This window comes from Abrus precatorius, unplaced genomic scaffold (genome assembly GCF_003935025.1).
Source record: "Abrus precatorius isolate BTA unplaced genomic scaffold, Abrus_2018 Scaffold10, whole genome shotgun sequence".
NCBI classification, from domain to species: Eukaryota; Viridiplantae; Streptophyta; class Magnoliopsida; order Fabales; family Fabaceae; genus Abrus; species Abrus precatorius.
The window spans coordinates 505,844-533,764 of NW_020874292.1; the positions used below are offsets into that span (position 1 = coordinate 505,844).

The 27,921-nt window shown below is 35.2% G+C and overlaps 3 protein-coding genes and 1 pseudogene across 3 annotated transcripts in view; 3 read left to right on the plus strand and 1 right to left on the minus strand.

The window, feature by feature from the left end:
- The first annotated feature begins 510 nt into the window (after window positions 1–510).
- Window positions 511–11,971, plus strand: LOC113866554 (abrin-a-like). The gene is made up of 5 exons (XM_027501383.1): window positions 511–718; window positions 800–863; window positions 1,348–1,432; window positions 1,521–1,595; window positions 10,298–11,971. Exons 1-5 carry the CDS (start codon window positions 511–513, stop codon window positions 11,969–11,971), a joined length of 2,106 nt encoding a protein of 701 aa, XP_027357184.1.
- Window positions 4,110–27,921, plus strand: part of LOC113862599 (chaperone protein dnaJ GFA2, mitochondrial-like) — a 28,860-nt gene continuing 5,048 nt past the window's right edge. The window contains exons 1-8 of the mRNA XM_027495679.1: window positions 4,110–4,119; window positions 17,588–17,598; window positions 25,664–25,968; window positions 26,069–26,159; window positions 26,385–26,465; window positions 26,696–26,778; window positions 27,278–27,361; window positions 27,483–27,521. Coding sequence (XP_027351480.1) covers window positions 25,897–25,968; window positions 26,069–26,159; window positions 26,385–26,465; window positions 26,696–26,778; window positions 27,278–27,361; window positions 27,483–27,521 — 450 coding nt within the window. The 5' untranslated portion in view covers window positions 4,110–4,119; window positions 17,588–17,598; window positions 25,664–25,896. The remainder of the gene's footprint in view (window positions 4,120–17,587; window positions 17,599–25,663; window positions 25,969–26,068; window positions 26,160–26,384; window positions 26,466–26,695; window positions 26,779–27,277; window positions 27,362–27,482; window positions 27,522–27,921) is intronic.
- On the plus strand, window positions 9,680–16,766 carry LOC113862589 (annotated as a pseudogene).
- LOC113862579 (FT-interacting protein 1-like) lies at window positions 19,611–23,135 on the minus strand. The gene is made up of 2 exons (XM_027495661.1): window positions 22,370–23,135; window positions 19,611–22,243 (listed from the first exon to the last, which is right to left on the minus strand). Exons 1-2 carry the CDS (start codon window positions 23,133–23,135, stop codon window positions 19,611–19,613), a joined length of 3,399 nt encoding a protein of 1,132 aa, XP_027351462.1.

The window sequence follows — 27,921 nt, forward strand, 5'->3', positions numbered from 1 at the left end:
TTTAGCTACATGAAGTATCTCCGGATTAGTTTTGAATGATTGTGAGCAAAAGCTTTCATTCAATCTAGATGCATATGTGTGTAAACATTATTCGCCGTCGTTCATCATAGAAGATACTTGTTGTAATGCCTTGATTTGTATGTGTTAAAAATGATAAGACTTGAGTGTAATGCTTGCCATGAAAGAATGTATTTACCTTGTCTTATTGCGTTGATTGTTGAATTATAACTGAATGTGCTGTGTGTTGAGCTTATGTGGATGTATATGTATATATATATTAGGTAGTGGCTGAATTTGAAATGAGAGGAATAACATGAGTTCTGGTGCAGGGCCTTCTCGCTGTAGTGAGAGGTCCCAGGGAGAAAAGCATGCGTCTGTCGCCTTCTTGTTGTAGCGAGAGAGGTCTCGCTGTAACGAGAGAATGACAGCCTAGGCTGCATTTATGGGTGCAGTTTCGCTGTAGCGAGATTCTGCAGAAACCAAAGTGCAATTTCTTCTGAGTTTTTCATTATGGCGAGAGGGCATGTCGCTGCAGCGAGAGCGCCGCATTTCAGACCGTATATAAGGGTTCTTAGAGGACTGTGCAAGGGTTATTTCAAAACTCTCGACCCCTCTCTTCTCCCTTTCGCATTTTCGGTCGATTCCCGCTCCAAATCACTAGGAAACCCCAACCTTTTGCGTGATTCTAGGCCGAAGGGAGTGATTGAAGCCATTTTGGGTAAGTTCTATGGTTTCCTTTGAGATTTCTTGAATTTCTCCAATCCCTATTCAATTTTTCTGAGCTTAGCTGCGGTTGCAGGAAAGTTCTTGCAGATTCTAGACTTGAATAACCGAGAGCACCTTGAAAAAAACACTGGATTACGGTAAGGGGAGCTTGCCCTAGGTCATTTTGATGATTTGGAAGTGATGAGAGGTGTTGAGAGAGAATTAGAGCTGTGTTTTTAGAATGAAATTGTTGTATTGATGTGATTGATTGTTGTTGAACCCTAGGAGAAGTAATTTGATAGCCGAATGATAGAGTATTGTGGTTGTATTCTGTGAAAAACCCTAGGGAGGATGACCCAATGTGCTGAATATGACGTGTAGTAAATTGTTGGGCTGTTTGCTGAGTTAATAATTTTGTATTTGCTGAAAATTGCTGAATTAGTTGAGTTGTTACATAATTACTATTGCTAAAATACCGAATGAGCTGTTGTTAAATTCTATCCATGTAATTGCTGAAATTATTAATATGCTGATTACTGCATCATACTAAGCTGAATAGGGCTGTCATGATAGGCGCTGTGTCACATGCTAGGTGAGTAGTCATGTGGCTTTAGAAAGCTGAGTTGTACTATCTGGATCTAGATACCAGAACGAGAACGGGTCACTCCCGGACCAGCACAGTCCCTCTAGACCTACCAAATGTGCTGTTGAAGGCCAGATGAGTACTGTTTCTCATAGCTGCATGGGCTGCAATTGCTGTTTCTTGCTGTTTTGCTGAGATTATTCTACCTTGATATGCTGTTTCTTTTTGTAAGCTCACCCTTGCAATTGTTGTTGTTGTGATGTTGTGCTGCGATAATCGTACCTTGATACGTGAGCAGATCAGGCAGGTGAGGCATTGACTTCCCAGATTAACCGGAGTAGCTGATGGAGAAGCGGAGGATTAGTCATTAGGTTACGTTAGAACTGTCTCATGTATTAGTCTTTTGCTGTAATTATTAATTATAATGACAAACTAAGTCATATTTTGAAACACTTACCTTGTTTAAGGATTTTATTTCAAATTACTACATGCTGTTTTCCTTGATGATTATCCATGAGTACCTAATTAAGGGTGATTACTGTGTTTTGCTGAGATTTAGCGGGTTATGTTTATGACTTTGCCTTAGGGTCGTGACAGTTGTAGTACAATAATTTGCCTAATTTGCTGCCAAAACTTCTTTTGAACTTATCTAAATAATGACGTCTTTTTACTAGTCTTTTGACGGGAAGGCTGAGCTCATGTAGGTAATATATATCTATATAATAAAACAAAACTTGAATAATATATATATATATATATATATATATATATATATATATATATTACATTACGTTACGTTAGTAAAAAGATGTGAGAGTAATTGTATTTTAATTTAAAGAAAATTTAGAATTATTATAAAATATAAGTTGAACGTGTTTTATTTATAAAATAGAAAAAAGATTTTAAAGAATGATTATCTATTAACTATTCTTAAAAGTAACTTTGGAGATTAACTACTATTCAAGAATAGATTAGAGAGACACTCAACGTTAATCTTAAGAACTTAATTATCTAGTATTAGATTTTGCTATTAATTATATAATTTTGTTGTTGTGTTAAAAGAAGGATAATTATATTGATTTGGTATACTCAAAAGATACCTTTTGTATAAAATATACGATCTAACAAGGATTACATTTCACTAAATTCTGACTCAATGATCTCGTCTTTTATGGAATCGATCTCCTTTTTGACTATACAGGAATATGTGGAGTTTGATAGATCTAGAAGCACAGGAAAATGTCTTTTTGTTAATATTATTACAAGTATTTGATACTGGATTATTCATAGTATTTGCTAATATTATTATAGTATTTGATACACTAGAAAACAATTCTCTGTTAACTGTTATTAGAAATATACAATAAAATTTAGTTCAATGCTAACTGCTTTTAATTTATATTATTATATAGCAATTTTTTTTAATTACTGTTTAAAGTAGCACTCTAATAATATAGTAGCAATTTTTTCTAATTACTGTTTAAATAGCAGAGGTTTGTTAAATAAAGTTTTCTCTGATGTAGACTATTTTTTCTTGTTTTGCAGATCTAATCCTTCTCTTGTAGCTTCTGGTGGTGGCCTTAATCGTATGGTGAAGTGGCAACTGTAACAACCTTTTTCTAACAACAAAAATGCTAATTTTTTTTTATTCTTTAAATTGATTCTTATTCTTAGTGAATCATTCTCATACAGTCTATCACATGTATATTCTAATCAAGCAAACACACTTTCAATTACAAGTAACTTGTCAAACTTTCCTCCTTGGCAGTCCTAGAGACTGACTTAACATTTGGACAAGGCATAAGGCGTTCCATACCACTTTACACCTTGTATTCCAAGGATCTAATGCATCCCATACCACATTAGTTCACGAGGTAAATGTTAAATCCTTAACTAGTATCATACCAATTTGGTAAAATCTAACATCAAAGAATTACTTACCCAGTGACTCTAATAACCCTAGTTAACATATAGAATTCCATACGTGCAGAGGAATTCCCTTGTGCGACCATGATTCGACTGACACAACTGTGTTTCTAGTTGTACCAATCTTGCTAACAGAATCTTCTTATAATCCTCGAGTATACCTGTGCCCTTGGACACAACATTGAAGATTTGCAAAACAAGAATAAAAGAAGGGGTGAAACTTTTCAAATACTCATAAAAGCAGTTAGGACTTGAAAGGAAGGAAAGAAATAAAGAGGAGAAAGTACAAACTTATATAAAACATTGATTTTCAAAAATTAACTTAACCAATATAATATAAATAATTTCATTCATTTACAAGCAGGCACCTCATACATTTCCAATTCAATACTAGACCATGATGCATTGGACTTATGCATATACTGACGTTTAGTTTGGCTTAAAATCATTTGTTATGCTCATGTGACTCTTGGATCCATTCCTATCATCGGAAGTTGTTGGGAGTTTCACTAGTCAGCCAACATTTTGCATGTTTGGTGAAGACTCGAACCTCCACCGACTGATCTATCTTAACCAACATGATAAGCCTTAGGAGAAGGTCAGGATAAAGGAGCATCGCGTGGAGACTCCCAGCCAGAGTTCCGGGGCCTAGGACACTCATAGGGCTATTGGTAAGTCACCCAACTCCATTAAATCCCCTAGACGTCAAGGTCCTCCCTATCTTTCACCAACAATAGTTATAAAATAACCTCATGACTTCCTTCACAGGAGAGAAGTATCCACACCCATTGTCATCTGAATAGTTCATTTCTCTTTAGAACTCAATCTCCATATCACGCACACGGGTGCCAATTCAAATCAGGATTAATATCCCATATTGTTTCACATCACGCACTCAGACGTTGGTTTAAATTCAGAATCAACATTCCATGTTTAACTATTCAGACAATTTTCACAAGAGATTGACATATACTTATACTAATGCTTTCAAGCACATTCACGAAGGGTCCCTAGCTCACTAGCCTTGTCTCTTTCTTTGAATTCTCAATTTTTATCCACTAATTAGTTTACTACTTATGATTGAAAAGATGTTAGATTTTCACAAACATTTATTTTCCTTGATTCAATCATTAAGGTTCTATTAAGAATTCTAGGTCCAAGACAAGTAAGTGGCTAGACTCAATAGTGTGGTCATGCCTACATGTCAATTCTCTCTAAGCGTTCTCATTAACGCATACACACCCCTTTCAGGGTCTCATAATCACGAGGGCCTCAATCTACCTGCCTATGCATCTCTACATGCTTTCAACCAGCTATGGGTCATCAATTCACATGTGCCAAACCAGATTTTAAAATCATGCAATCATCACATTCATATTTAAATGTCACAATGTGTGCAAGACTTATGCATATACAAATAATAGCATATTCAAAACCACAATGCCTCAATCATCTCCAGTAAAAGTGGATTTTATTCTCATAGGCTTCTTACATTAGGTTTGTCTAAGTTTCCTTATGGCAGTTCATTCAATCTTTTTATCAGACACTTTGCTATATACAAGGACTTAGATTTTATTATTCTTATTATTATTTTCTAAATCCACAGGTATAGTTAACATGACTAGTATTTTATCACACATAACCTAAGTTATTTTGTTCCTATTCTACACATTCAATTAAATTTTCTAAAGGGTTAAATACCTAAATCGAGGCTTCATTTTCTCTTTCTTTTTTCACCCATTATTGGAATATTTGTTAAACTTGTCTAATTTCTTGCTTATTATCAATTTTCTTGTTTAAACTAAAATTATAAATTAGTGTAATTAAGCTTAGCATGACTTAAAGTTATGAGGCTCGGTGGTTCATTAGATTGCCTAAGCAACAATTTAGTCAAGAGGTCATATCCTTTTCTAAATTATCAAAAATAAATTGCTTAGGTGTTTCTATCTAGCATAGTTTGGTTTGATTTTACTAGGTAATAGAAAATACATGTCAATTTATGGCGTAGTTCATTCAACTAGCTTTGGTGTATTTAGTGTTATGTTGTAGGGGACAATTTCCATTCTCTTTTGTATTCATCAAGTTTAAAAGTTTAAAACTTACCATGAAATTTTGCTTAACTTAGCATTTAATCACACAATTTCACACATACATGTGCACCACAGTAATATAAACAAACATATCAATCTCAATATCAAATACATGTTTATAAACTCAAGAGAGTGAGGAATTCTCAAGAACTTTAAACCATACACAACATTGATAATTTCATCAAGTGTATTCTTATCCATTCCATCAATTCCTAACTCGAGTCATATGAAAGTTTCCCCCTCACCTTAGAGAGTAACTCAGCTTGGTGAGGAAAGACGTTCCATTTCCAGCCTGGTTTGGGTTGTAATTGCGTTTTTCTCAATGGGATCGATAATCGTCCTTTCCAAGTGGTTCTTACTATTGAGCCCATAACTTAGGCGTTTAGTATCTGAATGAAGTACGTGGGGGTACCGATGCATTTCTCATTCAAGAATACAGGCACAAAGCTCATTAGAGGAGGTTTTTAACTAAGTCAAATAATTTTAGTTAACTAAACACAGCGTCGGTACAACATGGTGGTTAGTTATGAATAACTAGAATTTCAAGTTTTGATACACTTACCAAATGGAGTGTAATTGAGTGATATAGTGTCCAAATCGTGCTCAAGATAGTTCTTTGAAAAGGTAAAACTATCACGATTTAGAGAATGAGCTGCTGATTTATCCTCGTTCTTTGGGGAAGCAAATGGAATCCAATTCAAACTTGGGATAGCTTGTTAAAAAGCTTATATAACCTAGAATATAGGAACATGGTTAGGAAATGTTTTCCACATGCATGCATAGGTTTCTAGAAATTGAGAAAAAGTTGTTGCCGCATGCAATTTCATAAAAACATTTTCTACAAAATTCTACATTGGACAGCTTGAGAGTTTCGGACCAAAAGCAAGGAAAATGACTTCCAAATTGAGTTCCGCAGAAAGGGTTTGGAAACTAACATCCTAAGGATTTTGGAGATGTTATTAAAATAGTTTTCCATACACGCAGGAGGTACAGAATAACGATTTTACTAAGATGTGTTTATGCTATCATGGATTGTTTTGGCACATTTAAGATACTTAGATCATGCATGTCGTTGAGAGATCAAATGGACTTCAAATTAAGCACAAGATGGCTTGATGAAAAGGTTATGACATAAGGAACACAAGTACATGAATGCATGTCAATAAAATCACATGAAAGTGGTTCAAAAAGAAAACCTTTGCTGCTATTAGCAGAGAAAATGTAATTCTGAGACAGCTTCATTCAAAATTACATATCTCATTAATTTGTGATCCAAATAAGGTCCAACCATTTTTTTTTGAAAGCTAAGACATTAATTTTTATAAAAATATGTTCATTCAAATTTTTGGGAATACAGATTGGTCGCAACACTCATATTAATGCAGAGTGTGTTTGCTAATTTTTGAAATGAGACCTCTGCTTGTCCTGACATTTCGATTTAGCAAATGAGATAAAAAATGAGCTTAGGACAGCTTATTGGAAAGATCTAATTACAAGGATTTCATAAGTGTTTATGAATGTTCATAAAGCTGGATGAAGAGGGATTTAAAAATACATTCTTTTCACTGTTTTCATAAATTTTTTAGAATCAGATATATCATGATAAAAATAGTTTTTCTCCTTGATCTTTGCTCCAAATATTACTCCGAAAGTGGCTATAGAAAGCTAATGAAGTGTATTATGTGAAAGAATAAGGTCAAGTTAAAAACAAGTAGGTTTAGCAAGCGAAAAATGCAGAACAGATTTCATGCAAGGTGAAAAACGCAGAACCTTGGCTTATGCATAGAGAGGAAAGTGTTTAAGGCTTTGGCCGTGAAGGGTGGCGGTTTACAACCCAAAGGCCACCGGAGAATGAAGAGAAATGGTGGAGGGAAGAGAGAACTAATCAATTGGAATTTTTACAATCTTATTTCCTCTCATTTCTAGCTCATTAATCCTCTTTTATGCCTAATTGGTTTGAATTGGATTATTTTATGATGTTTGAATTTTATTTGGGCTTTATTTAATTTTTCCAGTATTAGGCAAATTCTGATACTGTTTTGGTTTCTGGGCCATATCTTGAGTTGTAGAGCTTATTTCATTATGATTCTTAATTTGTAGGAAAACTGAGAGAAAGACGCACAATTCTTATAAGAGGTCAGAAACCAATTTTGATGATAAGATGTTGAAACTAGGCCTGAAAAAAGTCAGAAATATGCACTCGCAGTTTTTGACCTTGGTGCAGTATTTGGGCCATATCTCAGTCCACAGATGTCCGTTTAAGCCCATTCTAGTTGCGTTTTGAAGCTAACATCTAGGGCTCCAATTTCTCTTCATATCAAAAATCGAAATGGATAGATCTTTATGGCCAAAAATACCACACAATATCTTAACAGATTCAGCATGGATACTGGGCAACATTTACAAGCATAACTTTCCCTCTAAAATTCAAACTTGAACAAATAAGGGTTCCAAAAATAGCTATTAAGTAGAGGATTAATCTAACTGAATAATTATTAATTAGTTTTTATGTTTTGACCCTTAAAAGGCCTGTATTTAAATTAGAGCAGTAAGTTGAAAAAGGGTTGGTTGTTTTTTGGGAGGAATAATACAAGTTTTAGGGTTTTTGTTTCTTCTTCTTTGCCTCTTCTCTTCTCTCACGTTTTTACCTTTCATTTTCCTCCATTAATGGAGGCTTAGACTTTTATCTAATCCAATGATTGAAAAAGGGCTGAGACATTCTTGAGGACCGGTTTCGTAATTCATTCAACAACAAATCCAGTTTCATCTCTTCTTTCATTTTCCTTTTGCTAATTAGATTTTTGAATTAAATTTATTCATTTGGATTGATAATTGTGCAGTTGTTTGATTACATATTATTTAGTTGATGTATGTAATTAATTTTTGAAGGAATGTGAATTATATTTTCAGGTTTGAGATCTAAGATTAATGGCAGTGGTGAATTAAATTAACACAAATCATTTAGGTTTTAGAGGTTTCTGAACTTTGAGCGATTGTGTGTTAATTGAATGCATGAGGGTCTTCATGTGAATGCGTAATTTGAATTGAGGTTTCATTCGAATTTAATGTTAATCAATAATTTGTTGGCTGATGCATCTTATTAGAATCTGGTGATAGAATGGTCATAGTTCTTCTAAATTCTTGGATTAGAGTTTTCAATTCTTGTTAATTTTTCATTCTAATCAGTGTTATTTTATAAATCAAACCCCATCCAAATTCATAATTGTACAATATTATCATTATTGGGAGACGACTCGGATTACACCTCTTACTACATAATTTTTATGCAATTCAATTTTTTTATAATTTCTCCGAGCGCGACACTCGTGATCAAGAACCGAGTGTGTGTGAGAGAGATCTTACACGGTGAGGGAGAAAGAATAAATTTTGATTTCGTCAATCTTTCAACATATGGATGCATGTGTGTCACGCATGAAGGGCTGGTCTTCCTTCGCCGACACGTGGCTGACACATGGCGTCACGCATGCAAGAGCTTCTCCTTCGACACATGGCTGCCACATGTCATCACGCATGCAAAGGCTTTTCCTACTTCGACAGGTGGCTGACACATGTCATCACGCATGTAAGGACTTTTCCTTCTTCGACACGTGGCTGACACGTGTCGTCACGCATGTAAGGATTTGCCATATTTTGCCACCTATCGCCACCTATCTTATGGTTTTGCCACCTATTTCATGCATGCATGATATTTTGAAGGCAATTTGGTCATGTCGCAATTCATTCCAAAAAAAAATTTGTTGAAGTAAAATCTACTTTGCTGAGGTTTGAAACTAGAGACTTCCAACTCCTGACTAAGGACTAACCCTTCTACTACTGCACTACCTTTTCTAGTGCATATAGCAATTGCAATCCAAATATAATTATGAGATTTTCAAATATTCCCATGCATTAAGATCTATCTCTTAAAAAATAAAACATGACAAATTATTGGAACGAAATAAAATAAATATTCTATCTCAAAATTTTTTTAACCAAAATTATAAAATTTCATAAAATACATTGAATTATCTTTGAGATAAATGGCCCAATAACAATGACCCCACGACTTAATTTCAAGCGAGCCAGAAGCAATAATGCAATAAATTACGTCCCCAATCAATGTTGCCCGAACTGTTAGGCCCGTGGCACATTGTACTCTCCAGATCAGACTAATGCTCCAAAAACAGGTAATTAAAAAGATATGACCAGGTGGCGTGTTTCAATTTTATTCGGAGATGGTACCAATAGTCCAAGATCCCTCTGCATGCAAAAGGTGCAGTGACTCCACGATTGTCAAGCCGATGGCACATGTAAATTATGCACTATAATGCTCCAAAAACAGGAACAATATATATGACTAATTGATGTGTTTGATTTTTATTCTGAGGTGGTACCAATAGTCCAAGACCCCTCTGCCTATAAAAGGCACGGTGACTCCCCAACTTTCAAGCCACACCAAACACTGCATATAGCATCCTGCAAACACACTGAGAAGCAAGCAAAATCTCAATACGGTATCTCGTTTTTCTTTTGATTTTTGATATATATAAACAAGTGAAAAAATTGTGACTTTGTCTGTGATCATTATAATGCTTATCCTTTGCATTCCTCTCTCATCTAATAGAGATATAGAGCTATGATAAAACTTTGCTGAGATTCACTGGCCTGCTTAAATCATGAAAGGTCTTGTTGGGTGAAATTGGCTACGTATCTTAGGCAGGAAGACCTCGTTACCTTGCCATCCTTTACGGTTTGGGTGTCCTAAAACGACCATTAAATTGTTTCACCCACAGTTAGAGTAAACAAATGGTTAGTTCACCAAACGTTCTAGACAATAGTGCCTAAAGGAAACTCCTTACTATGACAGATACTACAAAAATAGGTCCCCGTCTATAAGCTTACAGATTTGAGGAGTATGATAGTTTTGAATTTGAATTACTGCTTTTAGTTTTGATTTCATCCCATTGCTAACATTTGGTTCAACTTTATGCAGTTTCAAATGAACCAAACTTTGAAGCTACTGATTTTATGTGCATGGACTTGTTTATTCTCTGCACTGAGATGTACCGCAAGAGCTGATCCTCCAGTAGCAACAAACGAGGACCCCAAATTTACTACTGAAGGTGCCAGTTCAGAAAGTTACAACCAGTTCATTGAAATTCTTCGAGACCGTCTAAGAGGTGGGCAGATACATGAGATACCTGTGCTTAGAGATCCAACAACAGTGCAAGATAGAAATCGATATGTAACAATCGAACTCTCAAACTCGGCGACGGTATCTATCCAAATAGGTATCGATCTGACTAATGCATACGTTGTAGCATACCAAGCAGGAAGTCGGTCTTATTTCTTCCGTGATGCCCCACAATCTGCATTTAACAACCTTTTCAATCCCACGGAGCAGTTCACACTTCCTTTTACTGGTGCTTACGGTGATCTAGAGAGGACGGCTCGTCGGTCTAGAGAGCAAATAACACTAGGGTTACAGCCCTTGATACATACGATATCGTTTTTACATAGTGAGCGCGATGACAATCAAGAAAGAGCTCAGTCCATGATCGTGATAATCCAAATGGTTGCAGAAGCAGCTCGATTTGAGTACATATCACGCCGGGTTCGTGTCAGCATCCGAACTGGTAACACGTTTCTACCTGATTCTCCCATGTTAAGTTTGGAGAACAATTGGAGTGGTCTATCAAGAGGTGTTCAACAATCAGTGCAAGGAACTTTTCCAAATAATGTCGTGTTAACAAATCATCGTAGCGAACCTGTTATTGTAGATTCCGTGGCCAGTGTTGTTCCCATTCTAGCACTGATGCTTTTTGTCTGCAATCCAATTGCAAACCAATCACCTCTAGTAATAAGATCGATTGTGGAAAGATCAGAGACCTGCAATTCTTTTGAACCAACCGTGCACATTGCTGGTCGAGATGGGATGTGCGTGGTTGTGTCTGACAATGCCTATAACGACGGCAATCCTATCATAACGTGGAAATGCGCAGACCAAGAGAACCAGCTGTGGACCTTGAAACAAGACAAGACGATAAGGTCCAAGGGGAAGTGTTTAACGACATACGGTAATGCTGTTCCAGGGAATTACGTCATGATATTTGATTGTACCTCCGCAGCAGCAGGGGCCACTAATTGGGAGATTTGGGACAATGGAACTATTATCAATCCAAGCTCTGGCTTGGCCTTGAGTGTTGAATCCAGTGGCATGGGAAAGACACTTACCGTGCAAACAAACGAATATCGAATGCGACAGGGCTGGCGCACAGGAACTGACACAGGCCCTTTTGTAACTTCAATTGCTGGGTATTTGGATCTCTGCATGGAAGCGCACGGAAGTAATATGTGGCTGGCTGACTGTGATAGAAATAAGAAGGAGCAGCAATGGGCACTTTACCCAGATGGTTCTATACGTCCAGTGCAAAATACAAACAGCTGTTTAACATCTGAAGAACACAAACAAGGAGCTACCATTGTCATGATGGCTTGTAGCAATGCATGGGCTAGCCAACGATGGGTGTTTAGAAATGATGGTACCATCTATAGTTTATACGACGACATGGTGATGGATGTGAGACGCTCTGATCCAAGTCTTAAACAGATAATACTTTGGACATGGACTGGTAACCCTAACCAAAAGTGGGTTACTTTGTTTTAAGGGCTTCAGGTCTGAGGAGGCAAATGCAATCTGCCTGTGTAATGTTTAAATAAGGGATTTTATCTATACCCATGTGCAATAATAGTCAACAGCTTCATGCTGCCGAGCAATGTTTCTAATATGCTTAACAAGTAAATTTACGTTTTAGCAAGACCCTAGGCCATCAAGTGATGATCAATTAAGAGAATTCCGATTGCTTCAAATCAAAATTTATTTTGCAACCTAACTGGCTAGATCGGCACTAAAATCTTGAGCATTCAAGAGTTCCCGGTACAATCGGAAAGCTAAAATCATAATTAGAACAATGGAAATTTTGAAAAGAAGGTTTTTATTTGTTGAATTCCGGCCACAGATATGGATTCACCCTCGTACAAAACCATTCAACTTTTCTTGAAGTGTTGCATTACTTTAACTTAAATAATAATCTAATAAGCTGACAACGGATGGTTTTTAGTATAAAAGATTAGTAAAATTGTTGAAATATATTAGTAAAAATAGTTGAAAATGATAATTGAAGAAGTTTTAATAAGATATTTATTTATGGACAAGTGTATTCGTAAAAAAAAGTTATCGTCATATAGAAATTGTTTTCATGCAATAAAAACAAATTGATTTAATTGTTTAAAGTAAAAGATACATGATAAATTAAAAAAAGAATTCAAATTTAAAAAATAATTAAAAAGATAATAATGCAACTTTTTACAGAAATTGGATAAGATAATTCTAGAACATATGATTTCACCTATTGCAACTCTCTATATTTTAATTATTTTAATTCTAATATTAGTATTTTATGTTTGTCAACCACCCATACTTATTCTATTAACACTCGATGATCTTACAAAATTAATATTTTTCTTTTTAGGCAATTACCCTCTATAATTATGGAAGAAAAAAGGTTAAGAAAAAACTATGAATTTGTTAATTTAATAATGATTGAAAGAAAAGAATTAAATTTGATCTGTCTAACCCTGTTTTATTTTATCATATAGTTTCATTAATTACATATGGTACGATCACCTAAAATGCAACAAATTATGAGATGCTAAAAGTGATCAACTTTTAACATATAAAATATAATTCAATAGGATAAAATATAAAGAGGAAACTATAGAGTATGCAATAAAATTCACTATAATCTTAACTATGGATTTAGTTACTTATAATAAAGCAAATAATAAAAAGCATTATAAAAAAACTATAAAACTCAAAGGAGAGCTTAAACTAAAGAAACTGGAAGACGACAAAAGTTATTGTTCTTTAAGGGGTGCTCAATCATTTGTTCAGACTTTGAAGGAACACTCTTCATCTTTGTTAATGATTTCTCACTCTCCAATAACTCTCAATGGTTGATTAAGTCAGAATTCAAAAGAGAAGGATGATAAAGATGGTGTGAAAAAAAGATGTCTTTTTTAGGAGGATAAGACTTCTTTATATAGGATGTGGAATGTGTTAGGCTTGTAATTTATTATTGAGTAATCTATAATAATTTGTACTTGTTAAATATTAATGGAAGGATTATTTCAAATTTTATAATTCTTAATTACTAATTTTTTTAAAAAATATTTTTTTTTTTTCTAATTTACCTATTAAAAATTCTAATATTAATTTTTATTTCATCAAATTATATTAATTATTTTACCTTAAAAATTTTCTAAGGTAAAATAATTATTCATTATTATTATTATTAAATTGAAAAATTTTATCTGAATTATATTAATATTTAATATAGTTATCTTAAAAAATAAATGGCACAATGACAATGACAATGAGGCCACGACTTCAAGCGAGCCAGGAGCAATTATGCAATCTCCAAATCAGACTAACGCTGGCACAACAAAATATGACAAATTGGGGTGTTTGATTTTTATTCGGAGATGGTACCAATAGTACAAGATTCCTTCTGCATTCAAAAGGTGCAATGACTCCACAATTGTTGTCAAGAAATTATGCACTATGTGACTATGAGCAAATAGACTAATGCTCCAATAGAGCAAATCAGACTAATGCTCCAAAAGTAGGTAAAAAAAATATGAGCCGTTGGCGAGTTTCAATCATATTCGGAGATGGTACCAATAGTGCAAGATCCCTCTGCATGCAAATGCAAAAGGTGCAATGACGCCACCACTTTCAAGCCAGCTGGAAGCAATAATGCCCTGAACTCAGCTGTGAGGCCCGCGTAAATTATGTAATTACAGGTGTTTGATTTTTATTATGAGGTGGTACCAATGGTCCAAGATCCTCTGCATGTAGTCCAATGACGATTTTTTTTTCAATTAGTGCAAATTTAAAAACATTTTAGAATAAGTCTAATCCATCCTTAAATGTTAGTATCCATTTTTGAACTGCCCATACTTGAGCCCATTAAAGGGCGATACTGGTATTTTACTTTATTGTTTTTTAAAAAGCCTGAAATGACTCCACCTCTGTCAGGCCCATGGCACGTGTAAATTACACATCCTGACACCGATGCTCCAAAAACAGGTACAATAAATATGAAGGAATTTGGGTGGGTGATTTTTATTCTGAGGTGATATTAACAATCCCTCTGCCTATAAAAGGCACAATGACTCACCAACTTTTTCAAGCAATACCAAATATTGCATAGCAAGCGAAATCTCAATATATATGATATCTCTTTTTCTTTTGATTCTTGATATATATAAACAAGTGAAAAAATTGTGACTTTGTCTCTGATTATTATAATGTTTATCCTTCGCTTTTCTTTCTCATCTACTAATAGAGATGTCTATAAAACTTTGTTGAGATTCACTGACGTGCTTAAATCATAAAAGGTCTTGTTGGGTCAAATTGGCTAAGTATTTTTACCAGGAAGACCTCATTACCTTGCCACCCTTTCCGGTTTGGGACTCCTATATAGAACGACCGTTAAATTGTTTCACCCACCTTTAGAGTAAACAAATGGTTAGTTCACCAAAAGTTCTAAACAATTAATAGGGCCAAAAGGCAACTCCTTACGCTGACAGGCACTACAAAAATAGGTCCCCCGTCTATAAGCTTACATATTTTAGGAGTATCATGGTTCTAAATGTGAATTACTGCTTTCAGTTTTGATTATATCCTATTGCTAAGATTTGGTGTTACTGCATGCAGTTTCAAATGGATAAAACTTTGAAGCTATTGATTTTATGTGCTGCATGGGCTTGTTTTTTCTCTCCATTGAGATGTGCCGATCCTCCAGTTGTAACAAATGAAGACCCCATTAAATTTACTACTGAAGGTGCCACTAAAGACAGCTACAAGCAGTTCATTGAAGCTCTTCGAGAACGTCTAACAGGTGGGCTGATACATGACATACCCGTGCTTAGAGATCCAGCAACACTGGAAGAAAGAAATCGATATGTTACAATCGAACTTTCGAACTCGGCAACGCAATCTATCCGAATAGGTATCGATCTGACTAACGCATATGTTGTAGCATACCAAGCAGGAACTCAGGCCTATTTCCTCCGTGATGCCCCAGCATCTGCATCTACCAACCTTTTCCCTGACGTACCAGTGGATAACCGGTACACATTGCCTTTTAACGGTTCTTATGGTGATCTAGAGAGTTGGTCTCATCAGACTAGAGAGGAAGTATATCTAGGGTTAGAGGCCTTGAGACATGCGATAACGTATCTACGAGGTGGCGCCGACGACAATGAAGAAAGAGCTCGTCTTTTGATCGTGATAATCCAAATGGTTGCAGAAGCAGCTCGATTTAGATACATTTCAAACCGGGTTGGTGTCAGCATCCGAACTGGCAATGCGTTTCAACCTGATCCTGCCATGTTAAGTTTGGAGAACAATTGGGATAATCTGTCAAGAGGTGTTCAGGGATCAGAGCAAAGTACTTTTCGAAATAATGTCACCTTAACAAATATTCGTAACGAACCTGTCATTGTAGATTCCTTGTCACACCCAACTGTTGCAGTACTAGCATTGATGCTCTTTGTCTGCAATCCAAATGCAAACCGATCACCTCTGTTAATAAGATCAATTGTGGAAAATTCAGAGACCTGCGATACCTTTCAACCAACCGTGCAGATTGCTGGTCGAGATGGGATGTGCGTGGACGTCTCTGACAATGCCTATCACAATGGCAATCCTATCATAATGTGGAAATGCACAGGCCAAGAGAACCAGCTGTGGACCTTGAAAAATGACAAGACGATAAGGTCCAAGGAGAAGTGTTTAACTACATACGGCAATGCTGTTCCAGGGAATTACGTCATGATATTTGATTGTGCCTCCGCAGCAACAGGGGCCACTAATTGGGAGATATGGGACAATGGAACTATTATCAATCCAAGCTCTGGCTTGGCCTTGAGTGCTGAATCCAGTGCCATGGGAGAGACACTTACCGTGCAAAACAACGAATATCGAATGCGACAGGGCTGGCGCACAGGAACTGACACAGGCCCTTTTGTAACTTCAATTGCTGGGTATTTGGATCTCTGCATGGAAGCTCACGAAAGTAACGTGGCTGGCTGACTGTGATAGCAACAAGAAGGAGCAGCAATGGGCAATTTACCCAGATGGTTCTATACGTCCAGTGCAAAATACAAACAACTGTTTAACATCTGAAGAACACAAACAAGGAGCTACCATTGTCATGATGGCTTGTAGCAATGCATGGGCTAGCCAACGATGGGTCTTTAAAAATGATGGTACCATTTATAGTTTATCTGACGACATGGTGATGGATGTGAAAGGCTCTGATCCAAGTCTTAAACAGATAATACTTTGGCCCTGGACTGGTAAGCCTAACCAAATGTGGCTTACTTTGTTTTAACGGCATCATGCCTGGAGACGAATGTGTAATGTTTAAATAAGTGACTCTGTCTATCCATGTGCAATAACAGTCATCAGCTTCATGCTGCCTTGCAATGTTTCTAATGTGCTTAACTAGTTAATTTATGTTTTAGCAAGACCCTAAGCCATCAACCGATCAATTCAAAGAATCCAGATTGCTTCAAATCAAAATATATTTTGGAACCTAACTGGTTAAGTGGCACTCAAATCTTGAACATTCAAGAGTACCCGATACAATGGGAAAGCTAAAATCATAATTAGGACAACGGAAATTTTGATTTTTCTCTCTCCAAAGTAGAATTTGTGCCTAGTGGCACTATCTTTTATCTTTGGGAGAGGGAACTTTACAGTAAACTACCCACGACAATGCTCATATTACCTGTCGACAAAAGTGAAAAGTAAAGAGGCCTAAATTTATTTGTTGAACTTGCACTTCCCGCCACATATATGGATTAACTCAACAAAAAACCAGTGGCTGAGATGGGATTCGGTTCAGGGACTCATTCATGAATGAGTTTCAAATATTTATTTAATGGACCTTAATGTGGTGCAGACAAAGGTTCGTGAGGCTGATTGATCAATTGGACAACGGTTTGATTTCTTGGGACGATTTTTCAAGGGTTAAAAACATGCTTGGAAATAGAATTGGAGCTCTCATCCCAGAAAAGTCCATCAACACACCCAAGGGGAAGAAAGCTTCTACGCAAATCCTTATTCAGGTTGAATTTGTGATGATCATGAAAGAAATAAGTCACAATTCATGACTTAGTCACTGGTATTGAGCCATTAGATGCGAGGTAGCTCTTTCGGATGTATGCATATGTATACCAATTTGGCAGTTTGACTACAAAAGCAGAATTTGAACTCAATGAGTTCACATCACCATTTTGTGCAGGATCACTGGAATGTCGACTGTACCCACTGGATCCTGATCTTGATGAACCACTCCGGCTAACAGGGCCATTGGCAGCAGCATTAGAGGTGTAAATATGGCCTTAGCCCAGCCTACTCCATATAATTCATTACACACTTTTAATTTTTTTGAAGCTTTAACTTTAGCCCTAAGTCCTGCCATATAAAAAAACTATGGATTAAAGTTAGATTAGAAGATGGTTAACCTACTCTTTTAGTGAAAATAATTAATAAATATTATATTATTTTTTTAATAAAAGACACATATATTCATTTACAGTTTTTATTAAATTATTTTATTTAAAATTAATTAAAATTTATATTTAAATATAAAAAATATATTTTAAAAAATAAAAATTATAAATTAAGATGAGTCAAAATTTAAACCTGCAAACATTTATTAATTTTTGTTAAGTTTACAAGTTACTTTTTTGCATTTATAAATTTTATAATATTAAGTAGTATATGTCTTTATAATGATGACATTATATTTATTTTTTTAATACATTAAATTTTATTTAAATACAATAATTTTAAACATTTTTATATCATATGATTTAATAAATTTAACTAATGTTGTTTTTTAAATTTTGTACTTTTATTGTGACTTTAAAAATATTTATTGAATATGTAATGTTTCTAAAATAATTTTATAAAAATAAATGAAAAATATTTTTTGTATTCTAATTTTATATTTTTATTTAAATAAATAATTTTGTTCTTAGTAACAGTGAAATATGATGTGTGTAATTTAAATATAATGTAAGTATATAATAATGAAGAGATGCTGAGGATAAAATATAATTTTATAAAGGTTCATACTTTTAGCTCCATCTCATTCCTAAGAAAAGTGAACATAACTTCTCAAGTAATGGAATATAATAAAATGAAGTCCATTTTATGGGAGATTGTTGGTACAATGTCAATTCAATTGGATTAAGTTGTTATGTTCTTATGATCGTTAGAGACAAAATCAAAATTGATAATTATTGACTCAGTTTATTTTAGTTTTACCATTAGTTTGGAAGACAACCACTGCAATGCTCTGTTAATCTTATTTTTTTACCATATTTATTATATTTGATATTTCTATTTTTTAATAATGTATATAAAATGAGGTTGTCTTTTTGAAGATTATTCTTTTCTATATCTTTACCATTCTTTTCTCTATTGTTATTTTTTTTATGGTACCGATTGTAAGACTCCATCACGACCTCAAGTGTACGAGTTCGAGCATGGTGTTGTGTTAACCTTAAAGAAGCTATTAGATTGAGCAAGAGATCCACCAAACTTTTGCTTAAAACTGTAGTTGTAACCACGGTGCAACTATGTGTTCTATTTATTTCCAACATGATGAAACTATAAAAGAACTTGGAAGATAAGTGTATGGCACCAGTTTTCGAGTAGTTACTATTCGTTAGAATATCAGCTACCATTCCCTTAACTGCTATAACCGGTTATGACTGCATTGTATAAACCATCTTGTTATATACCAATCACAATTTTCTTCATCAATCACATCTTTCATTCTCTCATTTTTTCTCCCTTCTTTTACTATTTTCTTCGGTTTTGTTCCGGCTCTTCTAATTAAACTTGTTTTTCTTATTCTATTCTTTTAAGTAGTTGGTCGTATTATTCGTATATTCAGCCTTTGTTAATGTTGGAAACAAAAATCCAGAGAAACCATTATCATGGTACAGTTCACAGATACCTCTATCATTCCGATATTGCTATCAACGAATAAATGCATTGATACACTATCTCAGTATGGTGTCTAGTGTGTTTCCCTTGCCAAGTCACATTCTGAGAAGATGGAACTTGGAGGGACTAATTATTTTGAAGTAGAAAGGATATTATAAATAAATTGCAAAGTGGAACCATGTATAACAAACTAAAACTATGCAAAACAAGATCACAGTAAACTATCTGTTCTAGCTGGAAGCCTCTTGAAGAAGTTACTTGGTACAGAAGGTAGCTTGCTCCTAAACCTTGGATGTCTCAAAAAATACAAGCCTGTCACCAGAGCCACAACTCTGAATGGTGTTGCATAGAGAATCACAGCTGCACAAAGGCAAAACACTACAAAGAAACTGGTAGCTCTAGGGTCTCTCCAGCTCAGTAGAGACTGAAACCTCTCACCCTGTGTAGCTATGTCCCCAACAACAGTCTGAATCCTACCTGCAACAGTTCTAAGCCTGTCATACCTCATTCTCACCACATCATTTGATCTAGAAGTTGGGAATGTGTCAAACTCTTCATCAAGTTCATCAGGGTGAACAGCTTCTGCCCATGAGAGTTTAGTGTCCATGTGAGGTGGGTGTCTAGGACGGAACCTATAGTTCCACAGACCAATCAAGAACATGTAGAGGAACAATGTTGGTAGGATCAATTCTGGGTACCATATCAGTATTAGGAAAAGAATGTGAACCAGAACTGATGTGATGTGGTTCTTCCAATGGCAAACATCAATGAACCATCTTCCCATTGTCATCATGCCAGAAAGAAGGGACATTATGCGGAAGAAGTTAGCTTTGCTTCTTCTCATGCTCCACAAATGAGAATCAACATCCAACATGTACTCCACCACCTCCTTCCTCAAAGGGGGTTCAGCTCTGCCAAGCCTTGCAGCTACAATAGTCATGGCTTGGTACCTCAAACTATCTATTTGGTTAACTGTGAAAGGATGTAAGTAGTGCATCTTTGGCAGCAAGGGTTGGCCATAAATATGAACCATGTTGGCTAGTGAAAGTGCTGTGAACCTCACTGCTAGCTGAAGCTCACCCATCTTCTTAACCCCATGTGGGTGTAAAACAAGAAGTGGGTGAGAATTGGTGTAGATCCTATGAGCTTCAAGGGTTGATAGCCGAATCCTTACCTTTCCAATCCGAGAATCTCTAGCTGAACTGCCACCAGGAGCTTTTTCACTTCCACCCAAGTGGCAGTTGTCAAAGACCCCCAATGTTATCACAGTGCAAGGATCATAAACCTCCCATGTGTATTGCTCATTCCACTTAGGACTAAAAGTGTCCAAAAGTGTTCTGGTTCTGACCCATTTCTGACCATACTTGGCAACACAATATGCATCAGTGCTGCCACGGCCATCCTTCATCTTCATTGGGAGAAGCCCTTGTGCTCCTAAGATACCCACTTCAAGTATCCCAATAGGCTGCTTCCATAGCTGTCTTGCTGTTGTTCTTTGATCACTTGTGTACAAAGTGGATTCATCTAGGACATGGTATCCACCTTCAAGGCAAACTCTCAAGTGAATCCTGCTTGAAAATTTAAGCTCATTCCTCCTATCACCTTCCATCACTCCAAAACCAAACTTCTCAAGATTGAACCAGCGAGAAGGAACTGGCCTGTGGTCCAGCCTCTTCTCAAAGAGGCTCATTGGTAGGCTAATCTTCCCAAGTACCTCATCTTTTGAAGGGTGCAAGCGATCCTCCACAGTGATTGTCAATTGCTCCTCAAATGGTTCAGCAGCTACAAAAACCAAATCTTCATTCCAAAATGGGGTGGTTGTTCTAGTGGAGCATATCTTGGTCCTCATCATTTGGCAGCCAACTTGAGCTTTCACAGAAACCTCTGGTAAGCGGTTTCTGTCGCCTGGTATCACGTCTTGTGCTTCAATGACATTGACCCTGAGATACCACAGTTTTGGAGACACATAAACCTTTGATCTTATGTTGAAAACACCCTCCCCATAGACAGTGGCAGCATCGGAATGCCAAGCATCCGAGAAAGCTTCATCAGCTTGTGTTCCCATCCAAACTGCAAGCATGATATCACCTCTAACCATGCCTTCTCCTTGCAAATCCTCGAGTCTGTACCACTGAGGAGCTAGTGGACTGTCTGGTGGAACTCTGGTTGGAACCTCATTGAGGTCAAAAATCACTCTTCCAAGATAGTCATCTCTTCCTAACATTGCTTTATCTTTCACAAAGACTTCTAGAACAGAAGACTGAACACGGTCTTTGGAGAAAGCAAACACTTGGTTCCACTCTGGGTTCGATTTCTTCTCATAGTGCTTTGTTCTTCCCCTATAGTTTCCCAGCTTCACTTCCACATAAGGATCACAGCTTGAGGTGATGGTGCTTGTGGGAAGATCTTTTGCTTTCACGACACGAACATAAAGATAAAACATCTGCTCAACAAGGTCATATGTGCTTGTGAATCTTTCACTAGTACCACTCAGCCACCCTCTTCCACCATAAGCTTTGGTGTTATTGAGGTTGTAGTTTTCATCATTGCTAGCATGGACTTGTGGATTAACTGGGTGCATGGTGAGTGGAGTACTACTACTCTTTGGTTGTCTCTCTACTAGAATTCTTGGCTGTTGAGGGTTGGTGCCCATTAGACTATAGTTTTCATCATAGGTAGTATGGACTTGTGGATTAACTGAATGCGCTGGTGATGGAGTGCCCTGTGGTCGCGGCCGTCTCTTGATTGAAATCCTTGGCTGCAGGTTGATGTCATTGTGATTGTCGCTTTCATCATGGCTAGGGTGAACTTGTGGATCAACAGAGTGCATTGTGAATGGAGTACCTTGTGCTTGTGGTCTTTTCTTAATTGAAATTCTTGGCTGTGAGTTGGTGTCATTGTGATTATAATTTTCATGATGGCTAGATTGGACTCGAGTATCAACTGAATGCATGGTAAATGGAGTAATACCTTGTGGCCTTTTCTTTATTGAAATCATTTGTGGCTGAAGAACTTGGTGTTTGTCTAGTTGTTGGGCTATCTCAAGGACAGGTTCTCTGCTTTCTTCCTTTGGCTCTTGATCAATATCAATGTCACTAGACTGAGCTTCTTCTTCTTCTTCTCTGGTTGCTTTTGGGGTGTCAAATGTAGGATCCTGAGCGGGACCAGCTTCTAATATTTTGTCTTGCTGAGTGAATGTTCTGTCAGGTAGGCTTGTATTGTCTGAGGGGATAATATGAAGAGAAGGAAGTTTAGTAGTAGTGGATTCTGATACTTGTGGTGTAGTAGTAGAAGGAGAGAGTTTTTCTATTTCTGAAGGGAAAATAGGAGAGTGTGGTTTTGGTTTGGACCCTGATGCAAGGTATATTTTGAGGCCGATCTCACCCTTAACAGGTGAGAGAAACCATTTCTTTTCAAGTGGGAAAATCTGATACACTTCCTCACCTTCCTTGACAATGTTAGAGCAAGGAATTCTTACCCTTCCAAGGAAGTTCCTGCCAGGAATAGGTCTCCTCTCGTTGTAGACTGAGACTTCAATGATTTGGCGATGGTAAGGTTTGGTTGCATCTAAATGAAAGACAAGTTTTTGATTCCAAGTGGGATTGAGGTTCTTTGGAACAGTTCTAGTTCGGCTCAGCTGGTTTTCAAAGTCTACTTCCACAAAGGGACTTGCTGATCCTTCACCATCCTTGGGCATAAGATCACGAGCATTAATAACCTCCACCACCACTTTCATATCCTTTTCTTTCTAGTCCTCTGCCACAAGTAGTTGCAGCTATGTGGCTAATCCAAGTAATTAGAAATTTGATTCTGAAACAAAGAAGTTCTACTTAATAATGCTAAAGCTAAAAGAAGTCACATGATTGTTAGTACTTGTATTTTGGTTAAGCAAGGAATATTTTCATGAAGAAGCTGCATGAGCTTTAGCATTCTAGAGATGAGAAAGCAGAAAGGAATGGAGGGAAGCTTCAGATTGATCTAACTTTAAGCTAAGACCATTCTTCTGGTCTTGAATTTTTGTATTTGTTACTATTCTATATTCATTCTTCAACAGTTATAAAATATGAAAATAATTTGTCTCAAACTATGAATACTGAATGGTAATTGAAGAATTTGAAATTTTCTTTATTGCTGCGGTTTATTTGCATTTCCTTTTATTTTATCTAATTTCAATGTCATTGTCTCACGAAAATAAGGAAAATTTGTTAGATTCGTAACTTACTAATAAAGGATAATGATTCTCAACTTTCTGTCAATGTAATGGCAGTAAATACTAAAGAGCCAAAGCGATTAGTTGAATCAAAGCCAATGAATGGAGTTTTTATGTGCATTTTTGGATCATTGCTTTCTTCTATGTACAGCAACGCCAAAGTGAAAAAAAAAAAGTGAATAAACAAGGCGGGAAAGGCATTGCTGAAGCTGCAAGTAAGCATAGGCAAATTAGCTTAGGGGCGTGTGACTTTGATGCTTTCCTTGTGCTTTATTCTCCTTTTAAGATTGTGTATTTTATTTGTCTACTATGCTTAGAGTTTTGGACTAGCCTATCTTCTATTGTTCAAGTTGAATGTCACGTAGTTACGTAACAAGGCAACGTGAAGGATTGTATAACAAGTTCATGCAAATTATTATGCCAAAATTTGATATCTAGTTCGTGCAAGTTTTATCTTTAAAAGATCATAGGAATGTATAACTAGTCAAATTAATTATTTCAGTCTATTGAATATAATAATTAAAGTAAAATCAAATAATTTACAAGTGGGTAATTAATAATTATGTATTTTTTTAAAATAAATGAAAATAACGTTTTCAGTCTCCCCCAGCTAGAAGTGTATTTTTTTATAATTTAATTAATAGTATTATAAAAAAACTTAAATATAAATTCTGAAAACTTACTCTATTACCTTTTATGTAGGTAATATATAAATAATCTTCACATAAGAAATACCAGTAACAGTTTTTCAAAGACACTTTTAAATATTTGTTAAAATTTATTAAAAATTAAAAAATATAAGAAAAAAAATATTAATATATATCACAGCTCTCTGTTGTCTAGTCTATTCTCAACTATTTCATTCTTTGTAAAGGATTTAACTGGGGTTAAGTGGGTTTCATGTCTGCTTCTCTTACAACCAATCTCTTATTATTAATTATCATAAGTTTTGAGTGTGTGTTATGAAATATATGTTATTTTAAGACGTGTAAATATTTTTATCTTATTTTTATATATTTAATGTTTCTTTCTTATTTTATAATATTCGTAATGCTAGGAAATATAATGATACAGAAAACTATAATTTAAACTCTAATACTTGATTTTTTATACTAAATTTTAATTTAATTCTTTCAATATATTATTATTATTGTGATATTTTATACTGATATTTTAAATTTTTGTGATATCAATTAAGTTTCCTGAATATTAAAAGTTATAAAATAATTATTTTTAATCATTAAACTAGTTTCTTAAAATCCCGAACCTTTGAAAAGTGAAATTGACGTCGAATGAATATTTACGAGAAAAAAAAATAATTTTTAGAAAATATATTATTATTTTTTAATTGTATAATAATTTCTAATATCAAATTATTGAATATTATAAATCATAAAATCTAAAAATTTACAGTTATAAAAATTATTTAAAAAAAACGCATGTCACCCTCGATATAAAACCAATTTTAGTCATTCTTAAAACAATTAATTATGCACTAGATTGAAGATTATCAATCATCACGCGATTAAGATCATCAATATTAACGAGTGTTTAAGAATTAGCATATTTTCCAGAAAATAATTATTACTTTCATAGTTTCTTTAAAAGTTATTTAAAAAATTAATCATTTTAATATCTAATTTAAGTACGGTTGTTTCTTATAAAAAGTTATGTATGATCTTTAAAAAAAAAAAAAAAAACACGCACAAAATTTTGAAGTCTTAAAAAATCCTTTAAAAATAAAAGTTGCTATATTTTTTATTATTTTAATCTACAAATTATCTTACATATGACATGTATATTTGAAACACTTTAATTAAATTTTATTTATTTTTTTAAAAGAAACGTGCCAGTTCTATATAAATAAAAAGATTTATAAACCGAAAGAAATAGCTTTGAGAATTTAGCATTACTCTTAAAAAAGAAATAGCTTTATTTTAACGGTTTGTGTGTTGTGTCTGCAATGAAATTTTTTGAAACAGGAAATTTAAAATTTATTTGTAAGAAAAAAATAAAATAAAAATAGGTGAATGCTGAGGGAAACACTTGTGAAGGACGTGAACCACACGCATTAGAGAGAGTTCCAGTACCGTAGGAGCAGTTTGTCTCTCACAACATTGGCCCGTTGAAACACCGTCACTCTGTTCTTTTTTGCCTTTGCTCTGGGTCCTACTAGAACCTTCCAATTCCTCAAATTAGGGTTTATCTAGGGTTTAATTACACATCCCAATTCCTAAAACCATAATCCCCTTCCAAAGCTTCGTAGCTTCTCATTCACAACACTCAAATGGTTCGCTCCTATGGCGTCACCCTCTTTAATCGCCTTGCACGTCGATCTCTCTGTGACGCCAACGACTGCGTAAACATCTCTCTCGATTCTTCTTTTTTTTTTTCTTTCTCTTCAGAATTTTTCCGTCAAAATGTGATTTCGAAATTTTTTGGGAATTTTTATTTTGCAGGTATATCAAGCTGTGTTCCAAAGGGGTTATAGGACATTGAATTCAACGCCTGGCAATCCATCCAGAGTTATTGATAGTTGTGCACTGAATGGTATGTGTTAAATGAGCCATTATCTATTTCTCTCTCTTAATTTTAATATTTTCAATTTGTGTTTTGTAATTTGGTTGTATGGTTATTTTTTACAAGTATGAAATAACTATTGGTCCTTTTCCTTGCAATTTTGAATTTAATTTGAAGTGTTTTCGTTTTTTAACGATATAAATTTCAATTGTTGTTTCTGCTTACCTCTTCCCCCTTAACCATTTGCTTTTGTAGATAGCGTTAATTTGAAGAAATGGTTGCTATTGGGAGCGGCTAATACATATTGGGGGTCATCTAGATCAATTCATGGCTCGGGTATGAGTTATTAAATCCTGCCATGCCTGCCTTTGTTCTATTTATCGAATCACATGCCCTTGTGCTTGAGAATTGGTTTTTGTTATTTATTGCTTGCATGTTGCTTACCATTTTCTTTTGATTATGGTGGTAGAAGGAGCTTGAAGTTCTTGTACCTTTCATTCAATTCCCTCCTAGCTTCCTTACGTATACTTGTTGACTTATTTATTTCGCCCAATACTCTTTTACAGCATCGTTGGCAAGAGACTATTATGATGTTCTTGGTGTGAGTAAGAATGCAAGTTCTGCTGAAATAAAGAAAGCTTACTATGGGGTATGTTTTTCCTAAGCATTGTCAGTATACACAAGTTTAGGCTCTGAAATATGCGTTTATTAATTATCTGACCTATTTTCTGGTTAAACTTTATCAATTCATAAGGTCTCTACATGTTAAGTGAACTAATCATTTTCTTTTTAATAAGTGAATAAGGTGACATTTCACAAGCTTTTGGATAAGAAAAGTTTATGTCAATTTAACCTCTAAACATTGTTTAATATGCAATCGCTTATCTACATTTTATATTATGGAGATGTATTGTATATGTTTGGATTGTCAGAATATACAATATTGTATTGTATCGATGTCTGCACAGTCATGTCCTTTGCATCATAATTTTGATAGTGTTTTAGTTCCCCTCCCCCTTACATTCACCATTCTTTCTACCTTGACATGAAGTCATCAAATAGGGTTGGCCAGTGTATGAATTATCTTTCTAAAATAATTATGTATTTCTCCTTTTATATTGTCACTTAGTTTCTCTTCACATCTGCAGCTTGCAAAACAGCTCCATCCAGATACAAACAAAGATGATCCTGAGGCTGAAAAGAAGTTTCAAGAAGTTTCAATTGCATACGAGGTGGACTCTTGCTGTTTTGGTTTTTTGTTTCTATTTTCAACACAGAGCCAGAGGTCTATTTTAAATTTTCATATCCCAAATTAACTGAGTGCTGGTTTATTGTCCTTTTCTTGTGTGGTAGGTTTTGAAGGATGAGGAAAGGCGTCAACAGTATGATCAGGTTTAGCACCTTCCCAGCTACTTTTTTAGTCCCTTTGTTGAAAATTTTGCCAATAAATTTTTTTCATTAAATTAGGCTAAATTTACAATTTACATGAATTTTAATGCATGATATTATATTGTGCAATAAAAAATGGAGGGAATAGTAAGATTTAAATAGAAGACTTATGTTTCATGGGGAACTAGAAATTTGTGTAAGGAGTAAGGACACTTATGAAAGAAAGAAAATGGAAGAAAGGGTTGGGGGAACCTAAAACATTTGTCCTTTACGTGGGATCATACTGAGGGTGGTCTCTTATCCCTGGTATGTACATTGGTAATATTGTTAAAAGCACAGTCTTTTGCAGTTTTTGCATTGTTAATATCATGTGAAACAAATCATAATATCATTTTCATAAAAT